Source organism: Crocodylus porosus, unplaced genomic scaffold (assembly GCF_001723895.1).
Source record: "Crocodylus porosus isolate Cpor-Errol unplaced genomic scaffold, CroPor_comp1, whole genome shotgun sequence".
NCBI classification, from domain to species: Eukaryota; Metazoa; Chordata; order Crocodylia; family Crocodylidae; genus Crocodylus; species Crocodylus porosus.
This window is the reverse complement of record NW_017728886.1, coordinates 73701240-73717855: the sequence shown is the minus strand read 5'-3', so window position 1 is coordinate 73717855 and position 16616 is coordinate 73701240. Positions and strand designations below refer to the sequence as shown.

The 16616-nt window shown below is 40.4% G+C and overlaps 1 protein-coding gene across 1 annotated transcript in view; it reads left to right on the top strand.

Moving 5' to 3' along the window:
- TOPAZ1 (testis and ovary specific PAZ domain containing 1) overlaps positions 1-16616 on the top strand; it is a 68633-nt gene that overhangs the window by 47863 nt on the left and 4154 nt on the right. Inside the window, exons 14-19 of the mRNA XM_019533662.1 lie at positions 1782-1956; positions 4260-4360; positions 6512-6677; positions 7564-7728; positions 9117-9320; positions 10579-10762. Coding sequence (XP_019389207.1) covers positions 1782-1956; positions 4260-4360; positions 6512-6677; positions 7564-7728; positions 9117-9320; positions 10579-10762 — 995 coding nt within the window. The remainder of the gene's footprint in view (positions 1-1781; positions 1957-4259; positions 4361-6511; positions 6678-7563; positions 7729-9116; positions 9321-10578; positions 10763-16616) is intronic.

The following is a 16616-nucleotide window of genomic DNA, read 5'->3' as shown; positions in this document are numbered from 1 at the left end:
TATGGGCACATATGTGGGCAATTACTCAAAGAAGAAAAATTACAGTAATTGGAGTTTGCATATAACCCCTTTCCTCCTTATTGTTTTCTTGCACAACACATTTTAAGGGGAGATGAGTAGAAAGTACACCCTGCCCTTTATCCTTTTGGGTGTGAAATACTATGAACACTGCTAAAACAACAGATCGGTAGTCCAAGGCTTAGAGCATGATGCACTTCAACAGAATGAATATGCATATGAGAAATTATTTTAAAGAATTCCAGTTATTGATAAGTAACAGTGTTCAATTTTTTAAAAGCTTGAAAATGGAATAGCAGTAATATGAAAGAGTGCAGTTGTACTTTCATGCAATTTTGGGTTGCTGTTGGAAAAAAGATGTTTAATATTTTTCCAATGTTATCTAATAAGTTAGACTCGTAATCAGATGTTGAGATACAGAAAACTCGCAGTCATTTTGTAGGGTACAGGAAAGGTCAAAATTTATGGTTTTTATATGGTTAGGTAAAAGATAATTTAATTAACTTTTATACGCAGTTGCAAGTTGTATGTTTTTGGAGAAGAGCAATATTAAACAAGTACAAAATGGAAGCTAATTTGGATAGAAACTGCAGAAAAAGATTTGAATGTGAACAGCAGGTTGAACAGCCCTTTTTAGTTTGACAGTAACAATACAACAATGGAATGGTACACACTGGAATTTGGAATTTTCACTGAAATGACTGATACTTAAATGACAAAGAGTGAAGAAAACAGGATTGGAAGACAAGATAGTTAAACAGGAATTAATAGAATCTTAAAGGAAATTGTAATTATACATGTGAATTCTTGAAATAATGCGAAATGTAGAATGCTAAACGGATGTATTGTAAAAATTAATGTCTCAAGACAGAGGATCATTTATCTGTAGACCTTAAGACAGGATACTACATCTTAAATTCCCTCAGTGATGCATTTTAACTGATTAATGGCTCATCAATAAGGGTGTTTAGAAGTTCAGGTAGCTCATTGAAAATATTATAAAAAATAACATATATTTACTAGCTGCATTTTGACTCCCTAGAAGTCATGACAGCTATACTTTCTAAGTTTTATAATGTTTCCTGTTCATTTTCATAAACTTCCCTTGCTCTTCAAACAGCTGTTTCTTAGTTTTCTTTGCATTAAACTGTGTTAGACAGTTGTGGCCTGTGTCTTAGTGCAGTATTCTCAATGCCTTTTGTTTTAGCACATCTTACTATTTGGGGGGTAGAGTCGTGTGTCTAAAAACAATTCCATTCATTTCACATCATTGAAGAGCATAAGAACATACTTCCCTTTAGTAGAAAGTGATTTTTTTTCTTAATTTCAGCATGATCCCAAAAATGTACTGGTTAAAAAAAAAAAAAATCTGTGGAGTTTTTGTCTTTGGAAAGGTACAGAAGGCTAAGGTATATTTTCAATAAAGTTTAGACAAACTTGTGAAATTCCTGAAGTTGTTATCAAGATAATGGTTTAAGAGTCCTCATTCAAGCTGAGCTACATCAGAAAATTGAAGGTTTCTTTGAGAGGCCAGAAATTTACTCATAGTGAAATGATTCCTGAATCACCTTAATCAAAAGTATCAAAAGTTAAAATAAATAAAAATTGCCCCTTATGAAAAGGGTATTTATCTTTGATGTTTATACTACACCTCCTGTAGAATACAAAACATTCGAAGGAAGGAATTATAATGCTGGGGGTGGGGGGGGGCAGAAATGGTGATTTGAGTAAGCTTGTTTATGTTTATTCTGGCTTTTTAACAGCACTGTAAAGAAAAAAGTGACTGGTCCAGTTTGGGAACTTTATATATAAATGTTCGAATGGGATGTCAAAATTTTGGTGACCTTCAAAAATTAACTCTATGTATTGCTGAAATACTCACACGAGACTCCACAGGAGAGAGACCAGGAGTTCCTTTTTGTGAGTTTGCTGAAACAGGTAAAAGTAAAATCACAAGTATATTTTATGTATTGTTTGATATTTAACAAAGACCTGTTCAGCAGAGAGAACGAAAGAAAACTGTGGAATTATGTGCTGACTGTTCTCTTACCCTTTATTTCAGCATCTCTTGGTGCATGTACAGCTAACCAAACAAGCTCAGTAACAGCCAAACTCCCCGCACCACTGGAAAAACCAGGAAAAGGAAATCTTAATCAAGCTACCCCTTGAAAATCATTAGGTCTTGTAACATGACCTAAAAGTAGGATGGCTGTATGTCCTGGTTTGGCTGAGATAGTCCTGAATGTCATAGGCTGCCCTGGCCAGTTGGTGAGGATTGAAGTAAACATCCCAGACTGGCACCATCCTGCCTGCACATGCCCAGTTTGGCTCCTCCTAAGCAGGCTGGGCTGAGCACCACTCCTGCCTGGGGAAGGGATCAGCCAGGGCAGGGGTGAGGCTGGGGCCAGGGTTCAGTTACCTGTGTGGGGCAGGACAGCATGGAGGTCCACAGTGAGGCTCCATCCCCCACATGCAGACACTAGAGTCAGCTGGGAGCAGCCTATGGGCTTTGCCAACCAGTGCTACATGACCACAGTGCCTCCACCCTGCTGCCAGCAGCCTCATGCCTGGCCATTGCCCAAGGCCCAGGTTGCATATGGCAGCCCCGGACAGCTGCCAGTAGCTAGATAGGGGCACTGGGTGGCTGCACAATGCAGGTTGGTAGAGCCCAGGGAGCACCACACAAAGGCTGCTCCCAGCCAGGTCCAGCCTCTGTGCATGAGGGAGGGACCCTGGCCACAAGCCTCTATGCTGTCCCACCCTACTCTGCCATCAGGGCTCCTGGGAGCCACAGAGTCAGGGCTGTGTGTGCACATCTATGTGGGGTAATGGGTGCGGAAGCAGGACGGGGAATGTATGTGCACCCTTTCCCACATCCTTAACTTCACTAAAACTATTATGTTTTTAGACAACTGTCTACGGTGATTCCATGGTCTCTTTCCCACATCATAACAGCTAGGTCAAAACCCAGACTTATGTATGTAGAATTAAGTTAACTTTTCCATATGTGCATTACTATGCAGATGTTGACAGTGAAGTTCCTCTGTTGTTTTTTTGCCCACTTAGCTTGGTTAGGTCTTTCTGCAGCTCCTCCCCATCAGTTTGATACATGACTACCCAGAATAATGTGGTATCATGTGCAGACTTTGAGATTTCACTATGCACCCCCAATGCTGAACAAAACTGTCCAGCACAGGTCTTTGCAGGACCCCACTTTTGACTTCCCTCCATCCTAAATAGAAACTAGTCCTACCCTTTGCATCCTATCTTTTAACCATCACTTAGTCCAGGAAAGGACCTTTCTTCTAATCCCATAGGAGCTCAGTTTATTAAAAAAGCCTTTGGGAGAGTCCTTGTTGAAAGCTTTTTGAAAATCCAAATATATTATGTCAGCTGGATCCACCATGTCTGTGTGCTTGTTAACACCCTCAAAGTTCACCTTCAGAATTCATTAAGACAAAAATGATTATCATCCTTGAAAAAATAACTTAGTTAAGGAAGCAATTCCCCACACCTGTACTAATGATAGATTTTGTCAATTGATACCTTGATTTCTGACACTGAAGATTTTGTTGTAATGATAACAAAAATTCCAAATTATTTGGGAAAGCATTCCTTTTAAAACTCCAGATAACTTTTTACGGACATGAAAAACCACATCTAGAAGTTATCTAGTGGGATGGCGTGTTATCAGAGTTCATTTATGGATTCTGAATTTTCCAAATGGTCTAATTCTTTTAAGTGGTAAAGGCCTTTATAAGAGTCAGTTATTAAAAATACTTTCCAACTGTTAAATATTCTAGAACAATTTTTTGCCTACCATCATTCTTTTCAGAGCACTTCTTCCTGTTGGTGATTATGAAAAATGGGTTAGCTTATCAGACTGACACTGGGATATTGAGCCTCTTATGCTAGGATATTGGTACCGGTCTATTACAGGATTTTGTTAGCTGCAAAAACTCACTTAAAAATAACAGAAACATATGTAATCATCTATTTAGGCATCGTATTGTCATGTGTAACAAACTTTGAATAGCTATTAATAGATGAATTACTTTGTTTTTATATTCATAACAAATTCTGGCATTTAATACCAATGCCAAATGTTCAACAAATGTTTTATGCACTTGAGAAATAGTCTCTTGCAGAAAATTTTTTTTTTTTTTCAGATGTGAGCTTACGTTCTTAAAAATCGACAATCACCAGTCATTTTTTTGTTTGTTTTCCCCCCCCTCCCCCAGTTATCAAAAATCCACAACATAATGAAGGAGACAAAATTTTTCTGGGAAGAATTGGGATCAATGTTATGTATTCTTATCACAGAGTACTGCAGTGGTCAAAGGTATGCTGGATTATAATGGATGGGAAGAACATTCTGGTTTTATTTAAAAGTTAAATACACATATTTCTCTAGCTGAAAAGGTTAACTTAAAAAGGACAGCCACTACATTTTATTTTTTATTATTCTGGCTAAGTTGACTTCAAGATCCAGTTTAAAAAATAATCTTTAAGTTGTCTGAAAAGGAATTCTAAAATTGGCATGATACGGTATTGTAATATTCAAATTCCATATTAAATATGTTCAGGTATAAAAATGTTAAACATCAATTTGGGATCCCAAAGTATAAAGCTGGGTTGTTTATTTGCCTATTATTCTCTGCAATAAAGAATCTGTAGTCTGAAGTGTTGACATGTTCAGTTAAAGGCACAAATGGGATCTGATACACTGGCCACATATTTAGTTTAAGGCACAATGGAGCCAGCCACAAAGTTATTGCACATATTTTGTGTAATAATTTTGTGGCTTACTGCTTTTTTCATCATACCATTCATTGCATGAACGTGTGACGTTGGGTTACTACCTGAGATCTGATTAACCAGTTAATCAAGTCAAGTTGGCTAATTTATGCCGTACTTTTACAAACCTATAAAAACTTAGTTCTCTGATGGGTTTCACAGGAGTAGTTGATTCATCTTAACACAGCCATTCCGTTACTGATGCACTGAAAGAAACAAATTCCAGCTAATTCTTACAAATCCACATCAGTTATCTGGTGTTTACTGCTTTTTCTCTAGTTCATAGTTTAGTTTAGTAAAGCAAGCAAATGTAATTGAACATCTGCACAACTATAAGCTTAAAAAAAGTATTATTTTTGCATTATATATTTTCCCAGTGAAGTGGAAGGGTTTTTTTTTTTCCATTTCATCTTGAATAGTTCAATTAATCTGATATGTATATAGTCAGTTTCACATTGGTTCTTGGGCAATAGCACAAAGATTTGAGGTTTTAAAATGTAAGGAAATTACCTGAACTCATTTGCAAGTTTTTGAGTGCTGGTTAGAAAACGATTGTCTCAAAGCAAGATGATCTGCTTTGACTAGGTGATTCGATTTAAGTTTAGAAGGTCATCTCCTTTCATCCTTTTTTTCCTACAATTCAGAGCTTAAAGAAAATACTTTACTAACATTTTTAGTAAATTTTATTTTCAAAAATTTAAATTTAGGCTTCAACTTTTTGTCCCTTTCCAATTAGACTTCATATTAAACAAATATTAGAAGAATAACAGATTTTATCCTTTAGAGAAGTAACTTTGCCCTCAAATCCAAATATACATTATTTTTTTCTTACGTAGAATGGAAACTGCAGTTTAAAATGTCACATTGCTTGCCATGAAAAAGCCAGTGTTATACTAAAGGTCTGAACATACACTTAAGGTGGCTTCAAAAGGGAAGGCAGAGCTGTGTAGCTAACATGTTTAATCTTTAACTCTACTTCATAGGGGGTCAAAATTGGAGCAGTTTAGCTCACTTATATTGCTACAAGATGAGGGGGCGGTGTCAAGTGCCTAGGACAGAGTCCCAACATGCAGAAGGCAGTGCCAGGCTCCCTGGGACTCAGCCCTTGTGTACAGAGGGTGATGCCTCACCCATAACACCCAATCCCAGTTTGTGGAGCGGGAAAGGGGCAGTGCCAGGCCCCAGGGCATGATCAGGCATGGCACTCAGCTGGTCTGTGGGACCAAAAGATTTGAGCACTGCTGTCGTAAGCAGTTTGAGCAAATGAAATAACAGCAAAGTTTTAACTTTTTATCTGGTTGGCATTCAATGTTTAATTCTGATACTAAAACCAAAAAAAAAAGCTCCAGAATGTATGCTGTAAAACACTATTACTATTAAACTTTGAAAAATACTGCACTTTAAAGTTTTAAAATACTTAACTTTATCTGAAAGGAAAGATTTCATTGTGCATTTTGTTGAACTTCACCAGTATTGAAAAAAAAATGCTGTTTTAATTAAGTTGCAAAGTAAAGGTACTAATGCTTATGTATTTAATAAAATGGTAATGGCTTCTCTTTAAGATAAACCTGGTTTTAGAATTTGAACAGTTGGCTAATATTGCTCTACTTTCCCTTTTTTAGTAATACACATTTTCTCTATCCATTGCTATTTCTGGTTTTATATATGGCTTTTTTCTTCCCCTTATTTGCATTAGGGCAGGAAGGTTTTGGATAAACTACATGAGTTTCAGATATATTTCACGAGCTTAAAAGGACTTACTGGTCCTGAGAGGTTAGCGTCAAGATGCCAAATCGTTAATGTTGCTGCAGAAATATTTCTTAAAAGTGGAAGTCTAGATGGAGCCACATGGGTATTAAGAGGTAACCTAAGCTTTATTAAAAAATCAAGATTTGTTACTAAATAAACTTAAATATGCTGGTATAGATACCTTGGTATTTAAACTATCCCCTTTGTGAAATATTTTAGTTGGCATCTACATGATAGGTGAAAGTTAATACACTGAGTATGCCACAAGGAAATGTGGCCCACCTTAAATATTAACATTATTCCCTATCCATATAAGAAATATTATGCTAAATAGTCATTAAAGTAAAAAATATCACATTTGTTTGACTGAATTCATTCACAAGTTACCATTCGGGTTGTTTTTTTTAAAATATATCAGAATGCTCTGTAGTTTGGCTGCCCCCTCTCCTATGCACATTGACTGCTAGACTGTCACCACATTTAGTACCTACAGATTTTCAAGAGCTGGGTCAGTGCCATAGTGTATCCCTGAAGAGTCTGACTCAGAATGACAATTGTGTATATTGGGATATGAGGTTAAAGTTGGGATATTCTAATACATTTCATGTCTTCCATAAGACTGTCTACAATTGTTCTACTTGTACTACATTTACTGGCCTTGACCTGTAAAGAGAGAGAGATGTGGCAGGCACTGTAAAACAAAGAGGTGAACAGTAAAGTGATAGTGAGGATCGAGAATTAGTATTTTAGGTTATTGTTGATAGAAAAGTGTCATATGACCCTCTAGAGAGTTCCCGGTCATTATCATGTACCAACACATTAACACATTTTCCAAGATTTTTTTTGAGAAACAGATGTTCATGATTAGTTAAATAGCTCACTTTTCTGTGAAGTTTTCACATTTGTCTTCCATATCAGTTTCCAATGTATTTTCATGGTCCCATATTTATTATTTTTAATTTTAGTTCAAAACAATAATAATTGGGTTTTTCATTCCAGATTCAGAATGGGTAATAGATACAGCAGTGTGGCCCTGTGATAGAATGGATGTCCTCAGTCGACACAACCTGCTGTGTGCCCTTGCATGTGAATATTTGACTAAAAGCCAGTATAGGCAAACATTTGAAATTTTGCAGAATCTACCAGGTTTCCAAACTTGCTCTGGTAAGTTAAGAAAGTTAAAATAAACATAGGTAAATTAAAAGACAGATATTTGATACTAAATGCGCCTTCTATTTGACCTGTTCTTTGTAGCTCAGGTTCAGATTTATTGGAGTAGAATATTCTTCAGAGGGGACAAGTAATAGATAATCCAAATAATTGTACTTGGAGGCTTTTTTATTTTATTAAAAAGAATGTGTGCACAAATAGCTCCAAATATGGTTTTGCATATTTTATCTCCCTTCTCCCAATTTTCAGCCATTTCTCATTCTTTGAGAAATGAAAGAAATGAAACCCTTTCCTTCTTTTTAAGGACCTTAAGCAGTCTATGAAGAGAAATGGAGTTAGGGGCATTAAGAACTTGATTGATAGCAACCCCCCCATTTAATTACCACCACCTACTACTCCCAAGAAAGCCTATAGAAAATAAAAAACTGCTTCTCCTATTTCCTCTGTTCTATTGACTTCCTTTTGCTTTACCCGTGTGGGTAATGGAACTCCATTGCTCATCTCTTCCCTGCATTGCATTTAGAGAGGAAGTACATTTTCAGTTCTTCAGTTGTTAGAAAACCAGTCTTGTTACCTGGCTTTTCTAATAAGTACTTAGATGAGGGGTTGGAACCAATGTAAGCAGCCTAATTGCAACACTGGAGAGCCATGCTTCCTTTCACTCCCTTGCTCTGACCCAGTATATCTTGAATTCTCTTTTGCACAGCTTCAGCTGGGAGGGATGAGCATGGTCCTAGCCCAGAATAGTTTACAACCATAGGCTAATGCATTCTAATGGGAGATGAGAAATTGAGGCTTGAATGCCCTCAACTTGAGTGAATATGTGACTGTAGAGTTTGGTTCAGAACACAGGTTGGATAGTGAGTGCATATTTTATGTGGACTCAGAGATCAGGTTCCTCAAGTAGTAATCAGTAATGCCTAGTTTGAGTACCCTGAAAAGGGCTGTGTGAGGTGGGTGGTGAGCTTATTCAGTCCTGCAAAATGGTGCAGCTCTGGGCATGTGCAGAAGCCAAACTTTAGACATGGTGAAAACAAGCACAGATAGACTTTTAGGTTTGCAGTTCTGGAATTAAGAAGTGAATCTGGACCTTCAGCAGCATTTTTTAAAAAAAATTCAAACTGATACCTTCCCCATTGATACTACTTCTCAGTGTAAGTAGAACGTATGTTACCAGGGTCTGCGTGAAGAAATCTTGTCACAAGAAAGAAAAAATACCATTATCATAAGGTATTTCACTTTGATTTATAACCTTCTGTTGATGAAGCCAACTGCTCTGGTGTAAGATTGGACTGTAGTTTGTTTAAGTAATGAGAAGCCATCAATCAGTTAAGATTTCTTTTGACTGAATAAAGTAATTTGTATTCCTTGTGTCATTACAGATACTCTAGATGTCTCCCAATACAGCCTTCTTTTTAACAAACTTCTGGATGCCTGTATTGAGAGTAAAAGCCTGGGAGTATCTTCTTCTGTAATAGATTTCATGTTTTCAAAGAATGTTCCTATTGATTTTACTTTACTGAGAGGATTAATTACAACATTGGGAAGGAGCTGTTTATGGCTTAAAGCCAGGACCTATTACAAAAGTAAGTTACCCTTGAATTGGTATTCATTGCTTATGTTCCTTGCATAAATTTTATTAATAAGCATATTATTATGGATAGAAATGGTTAAGCATAATACAGGAAATCAAATGCACTGTTTGTGATAAGTTTGTTAGAAAAACTTCTTTAATGAGTGTGGCTACTGACAACACAAACATTTAGCAGACTAAACTGAGGGTCATATTCAAGAACAGGCTCTTATGTGCCTTAAGGTGAGGTGGACTAGAGGACTAAAGAGTCCCGTAAGTTGAGGTCCAACCAGAAGAAGTAATTCAGCCTATCTCAAGGATGGCTTTTAAGTTGCAAGGGGTGAAGGGTGGTACTTTGATACTTTTAAATGCAGCAGTGCTCCCTCTACAAACTAAACAAAGGCCAGATAACACAAGTGTACAGACATTCCAGCTTTTTCTTTTAGAGGAAAAAATGATGGTTCCAGGAGAAAAATAACCCAACTCCAGCCAATTAAAAGTCACTCTTGAGAGAATACACATTTCTACACTTTCCCACAGCTTAACTCCCCGCCAGGGATCAGGAAGAATGGAGCTGTGGGAAGGAATTTTCCACCACTAGAAATGAATGTTTGTTACATGGTTAATGTCTAGGCATAAACCTCCTTCATCATTCCAGGTCTCAGTGCTGTGTGGTTCTCCGGATAACCTAGCTTGTCCGCCTTTATTTCTGGTACTCCCAACTCTGACTGAAATGTAAACTTTAGCTCTGGCTCTCTAACCCTTCCCTCCCCCACAGTCCTTTACATTCTCATCACTTCTGAGAGGTACATATAGCAAGGTCCATTCAACTCCTTGGGATGAGAGAAAAACTCACAGGTAACTAACTGCAGGTTGGTTCCTGGAGGGCAAGGGGTTAAAATGCTTAGTGCCTAGCTATAACAAAAAGGTTAGCTTTAATAGAAATGTTGGATCCATAGCATGATAGCAAATGCACAGTGTATGTATTTATAGATAAAAATAGTAGTGGCAGAATAAGTGTGGGGATACAGCTACTATTGCAGTAAGAGCTGTGTATTAAACATTTGAATTGAAATCCCACTGTAAATAACTTTTCCAAAGCACTCAATTTTAAAGAAAGTAAGGGCTCCAGTGTTCCTCATAGTAGATGGCAAAATCTGTTCAAATGTGTTGCCTCTTCTTGCATCCCAGGCTATACATAAATGCATCAAATGGATAATAGTCTAGTGTTTAATAATGCTAACTTTTAAATTTTATACACGTACTTTCAGGTGCTTTATCATTGGGTTGCTATCCACCACTGGAAGGAAATTTGTATCGCAAACTTCTGCTGATTCCTTCTTACATGTCTGAAGTTGAGATGCTGTTGGCTATTGAAATATTCCTCGTTTCAAATGCTAGTAATATTCAGAGTCCAGGTGCTACTAGTCAGACACTTCAAATCATACTGAAAAGGTTTGTTGGACATTTTTAGCACATTTTATGTCTGATCAATGTGATATTTGAGGGAAAGGGAGGGGAAGTAAATTTGTTTGTTTTCCACTAACTCTTAATTAGGAAAAAGTAATTTTACAAAGTAGTTTCAAAGGTTTACTTTGGTTCTAAAAGGCAGTAAATAATACATTTGATAACTTCAGGAAACAAATCCACTAGCAATCGCCTGAAAAATACTCAGAAAACAAGAATATTTCAGATGATTTACAATGTGCTTCTCAAGTTTTAGTTATAGAGTATAGTGTAATGCAGGGGTAGTTAACCCATGGCACATGTGGCATGGGAAGCTGCTGTGTGTGACACCTCAGCCCCAGGCACCTTCATTCTGGCACCTCGGAGTGAAGACTGTTAGGTACACCACTGCTGGGGAGCTGGGGTCAAAGGTACTTGGAAAGGGTAGAGGCATAACTTGTGGCATGACTGCCAAAAAGTTGGCCACCACCTTTTTGTTGTGTATGATAGTGTTACAGTGAGATGCCATTTGCCTTGGATGACCCTAAGGCTGTCAAATCACAAATTTTTCAGTGCATTGAAAAAATGTGCACTTTACTGGGATATATTTTCAGGCAGATATCCACATTAGGTTTTTGGTATGCATGGGAGAGATTTACTGCATCAGAGTCTGTGATCTGCTATGCCTTCACTCCGTATAGGAGGAAGGACAGATAAAATCAAAAGCACACTTGGTTCCCTCACCTTCAGCAGTCCACTTCTGCCTTCCCTTTGGAAGTAGCTGGGGTCAGCCTCTGCCCAAGATATCTGCAGATAAACCTGTGATGCCCTCTGCCTCCCCAACCTTAGCAAGCACTTTTGATATTGGGTTTAAGATGGCATTCCCAACAGAACTCTAAAAGAAGAAAACTCCCACACATTACCATCCATTATAAAAGATTTCTCTGGCTCAAAAGTATGCTTTCTGCTGCCAGTAGTACCAAAGGTTGCTGTACACTCCATATCAATGTTAATACCAGCAAGTGTGACAAAAACTGCCAGACTTAAATTAGAAAAATGAAAACAAGAAACATGCAGATCCCCAAAAGGACTCCTTGGAGAAAAAAGGGTCATTGTTCACTACCAGCCATGCATATCACATTTGAAGATTACTTATTAGTCTCATTAGCTATTTCAGCTTATCCATCTCCTTAACTTGGGGCCCCAGTACCAGCTGAATTGGATAATTCACCAGTGTGCATACTACCATGAATATCACAATCCTTCTTGTCTGTGGAACTTTCCTTGAGACTTTTGGCTATGCCTCTACCATTTTATTCTGCACAGCGCTATATTCAGCTGTCTTGACTCAGAATATCTTTGAGAAATGATAGGTCTCCTATTTTTGCTCAACCCTTATCTAGAAGGGTACTAGATATATTACAGTGCCTCTTGACAGATGCTACATCAGTCCCCACAGCCCAGGAATTGGTGAAAATGGCAAGATGCATCTTTCTGTACTTCTGTATTGGGTGGAGTGGCCATGAATGTAATAAACTTCCTGTTTCCCCACTCCCAATAAGGAAGGTAATATCATGGTTGCTCAGAGAGATTTATCCTGCTTCATTGCTATTGATGGTGAACTGTCAAGAAGCCCTACCTTAAATAAAAACAGAAAAACCCTACACTTTGGAACTTGAATGATCCTGGTTTGAACTCCTTGCTGAAGAAAGAAAGGGAAGCTGTAAAGCATTTAGTTAGAGGGTAGGAGGTTAGCGAGAAGTCTGTCCTAAGCAATATATGGGGTAATAATAAATTACTAGAAGTGTGGCTATTGGCATAGATAGTCTTGTCTCTGAGATGTAGCAGGAGCATGCACTATCCCAATCCAACCCTACATGCCCCTCCCAGAAACAGAAATGCAGGGTAGCTGGGCCTGTCTTGCACACTTTTGCACATGAATGGGGCTCATATCAGGGAGGACTGTGGCAGGCTGGGCATTTCTGCAGCCAGGAGCATTACTCTTGCTACAGCCCTTCCCAGTCTGGCTCCACATAAGGCCAAAGGCTTGTTTCACCTGGCTGCAGTGGTGGCAGCAGCAGTCCAGTTGAGAAACACTGAGGTAAGCTGACGTAGTACAACCGTGGTTATCAGTTGGGCTGCTGCCAACTTCAAAAAAGTTATGGAGGGTTGTTTTGAGTCTAGAAAGGTTGAGAACCTGCTCTAGAAGAAGAAAAATAGGTGATATATAAGCGGTGGTCCTTCAGTTTCTCTTGTACATTTATGTTATCTACCCACCTGCCTTCCCTTCTGCTTTGGAGCTACTTTCTCTTATACTTCAGAAGTCCATGGATTAGGGATAAGAAACTGTAGGTAGTTATGGGCGTACATTCTGTTATATAGATGCAGCCAGTTATGATACTTTGACTGCAAACATATTGGTGTACCCCACAATGGATGCTGCTGTTCTGCACAGTAATTCCAGAGGTATCAAATCTATTAAGAAGCATGTTCAAAGGTAATTGTAACTAACTAGTAAGTATCCCCTCTGAAAGCAGGCATCTCTCTGCTGAAATCTGCATGATATTTTCATGTAATACTTCTCCAAAAAGCCTATTTCCTAAAATTCTGATACTCCATGAAACATTTTTGATGGTAAATTTACTTGTACCACAGTATTATGCTATTCTAATATTGACATATTCACTGTTTTCATGCCTAGTAAAATAAATAATTACTTCCTTGGTTTTCAGTGTGCTTGTATCTGCCTTGCTTGACTACTGTCTTACCCAACTGTTTGTTATTCAGTGGTTAGAAATGGATCTTCTCAGGTGAACCATTTTTCCTCTGATAGCAAGCCTGCTGTCTTTTCTAAAGCTTGCTTAAAACACTCCTCTTTCTCTGGTATTGCTAAAGTTTTGTCACTTAAGGTGCTGACAGATGTTCAGGCCCCTGCTGTAACTCCTAGTGCTTTACATAAAGTGCCATGAGTTGGAGTTCCCCCCTCCCACACCCACTCCTGGACACAACAGATGCTCACTTACTGTGTTTCGTAGTTTCTAGGGTTGGAAGGGACCTGAGCAGATCATTGAGTCCGACCCCCTGCCATGGCAGGAAAGAGTACTTCTAGCCTCCTCTTAAAGACCCCCAGGGTAGGAGCCAGCACCACTTCTCTTGGAAGTTGGTTCCAGATCCTAGCCGCGTTGACCGTGAAGTAGCGCTTCCTGATATCTAGCCTAAATCTACCCTCTGCCAGATTGTGATCGTTATTCCTGGTCACTCCTGGTAGTGCATGGGAGAACAGAGACTCCCCCAGTGCCTGTTAGTCCCTTCTAACTAGTTTGTAACAGGCCACTAGATCCCCCTCCCTCAGCTTTCTCTTGTGGAGGCTGAACAGGTTCAGGTCCCGTAGCCTCTCCTCATAGGGCCTGCCCTGCTGTCCCCTGATCATGTGAGTGGCCCTCCTCTGGACCCTCTCCATGTTGTCCACACCCCTCTTGAAGTGTGGCGCCCAGAACTGGACGCCGTATTTCACCTGCGGCCTGACCAATGCCGCATAGAGGGGGGGAGTATCACTTCCTTGGACCTGCTTGAGATGCATCTGTGTGTGGATGCATGACAAGGTGTGGTTAGCCTTCCTGACTGCATCCCCACGCTGCCGGCCCATGTTCATCCTGGCATCAGTGATGACTCCAAGATCCTTTTCTGCCTCTGCACTGCTGAGAAGGGAGTTCCCCAGCCTGTAGGTATGGTGCCGGTTGACAGGTGCATCACTTTGCACTTGTCAGTGTTGAATCTCATCCTATTCTCATCCGCCCACCCCATAACCTGTCTAGGTCTGATTGCTCCCTTCTAGCGTGCCCGCATCTCCCCATGTTTTAGTGTCATCAGCAAATTTGAACAGGGTGCTATTTACCCCCTTGTTCAAGTCACTGATGAAGATGTTGAACAGTGCGAACCCGAGGACCGAGCCCTGGGGGCCCCACTGCCCACATTCCTCCAGGTCGAAAATGACCCATCTACCACCACTCTCTGGGTGCGGCCCTCCAGCCAATTGCTGACCCATTTGACTTGTGTGGGTGTTGACACCACAGTCCCCCAGTTTCTTAATGAGAATGGGGTGAGAAACAGTGTCGAAGGCCTTCTGAAAGTCCAGAAAAACAGTCCACTGCTACCCCTGCATCTAAGGATTTGGTGATCTGGTCAAAGAAGGCCACCAGGTTGGTCTGACGGGACCAGCCACTTATTGAACCCGTGTTGATTGCCCCTAAGCATAATCTCCCCTGCTGGCTCCTTGTGGATATGCGGCAGAATAATTTTCTCAGAAAGCTTGCCTAGGATTGAGGTAAGACTAACTTGCCTACAGTTTCCCAGGTCCTCCTTCCTCCCCTTTTTGAAGCTGGGAACTACACTGGCCCTCTTCCGGTCCTCTGGCACCACACCAGAGCACCACAAGTGCTCATACAGCCATGCCAGGGGTCCCTCAATGACCTCAGCCAATTCCCTCAGTACTCTAGGGTGGAGATTGACATCCAGTCCCTCCAGAAGTTCCCTAACTAGTTCCTTACTAACTCCTGGCCTGGGTGCACCTCCCCTGGGGTCTAAGGGGGGCCCGAGGGGTGGGGTGTAACTGTTCTGGTCCCTGCTCAGGAAAATGGAGGCAAAGAAATCGTGAAATATGTTGGCTTTGTCATCTGGTGTGATGACCAGATTTCCTAGCGTGTCTTGCAGGGGCCCCACATTACCTGGAGCCTTCTTTTTGCTCCCTATGTATTTAAAAAAGGACTTCTTGTGGTCCTTGATCCGGGAAGCTAGTGTTGACCAGGGGAGATCAGCTTCACCTGCAGGTGAGCAACAAGCCAAAGAGGAGCTGCCCCTTTCCCTAGCCCTGCCCCACCCCTTCCCACTACAGGACAGTCAGTGGGGGGAGGAGGGGGAGCCAGGAGCAGTGAACTGCTGGCTGTGCTTTGCCCAACCTGAGCTGGGGGCAGGTGGATCGGATTCCCCTATCTTGCAGCCAGTCCCCAGCTGCCCTACTGGAAGCATAATACTCCTTTGGGACTGCCCAGGTTGGAAGAATGACACCCAGTCCTAAAGGACTGGGGGGTGGAGGGAAACCCCTTGTTTTACGTTTGCATAGAAGAAAATTGCTTTAAACACATTACTATCTTTGAACTGCTGCTAAAGGGAGTAACATGCTCACAATAAAAAGTAGCCACCAGCTCCTGGCTCCTGACAAGACCAAGACAGGTGGATCTGACCTAAAAGCAGGTGTCTCTGCAGACTCCAAGTGACACGTGTTGCATTCCAGAAATCTTCAAGGAGGCTGGAGGGGAAGGACTGCATGCATGGCTGTGGCTGAGCTCCTTCACAAGCTGCCAGCTTGCCCAGCATGAGCTGGAGGGCAAGGGGTGGAGCAGAACTCCCACCCAGCCTGGTTCCCCCAGTTGTGAGGGTGGTGGAGCTCCTGGGCTGCATCAGCACAGCCCCAAACATGCAAAAAAATTAACCCTAGGGAACACAAGCTCCCTAAGGCACTGTAAAGCAGAGCACCTTCATCTGTTGCCTCGTTTAAGGAGGATTAATTTTGAACACAATCGGCCACTTTAGAAGCACCCTTCAGCTATGCATGCCTGTCACAGCTATAGAGCACTTACAGGGGAAGAAGGGGACAGCAATTTCAGTATGCACCTTACTCCATTAATCTGTGAAGGCATACTATATCAAATTGCAGGTGATACTGGTTTCTAGGGATATACCTTTTAATAACTCTTTGGAGATGAGAGTATACCCTTTTTGACTGAAGTCAGGATTTCAAAAAATTGTTTTTATTTGCTGAAAATAATATATCCAGTTCTAGGGTGGCTGTCATAGTTTCATAGTT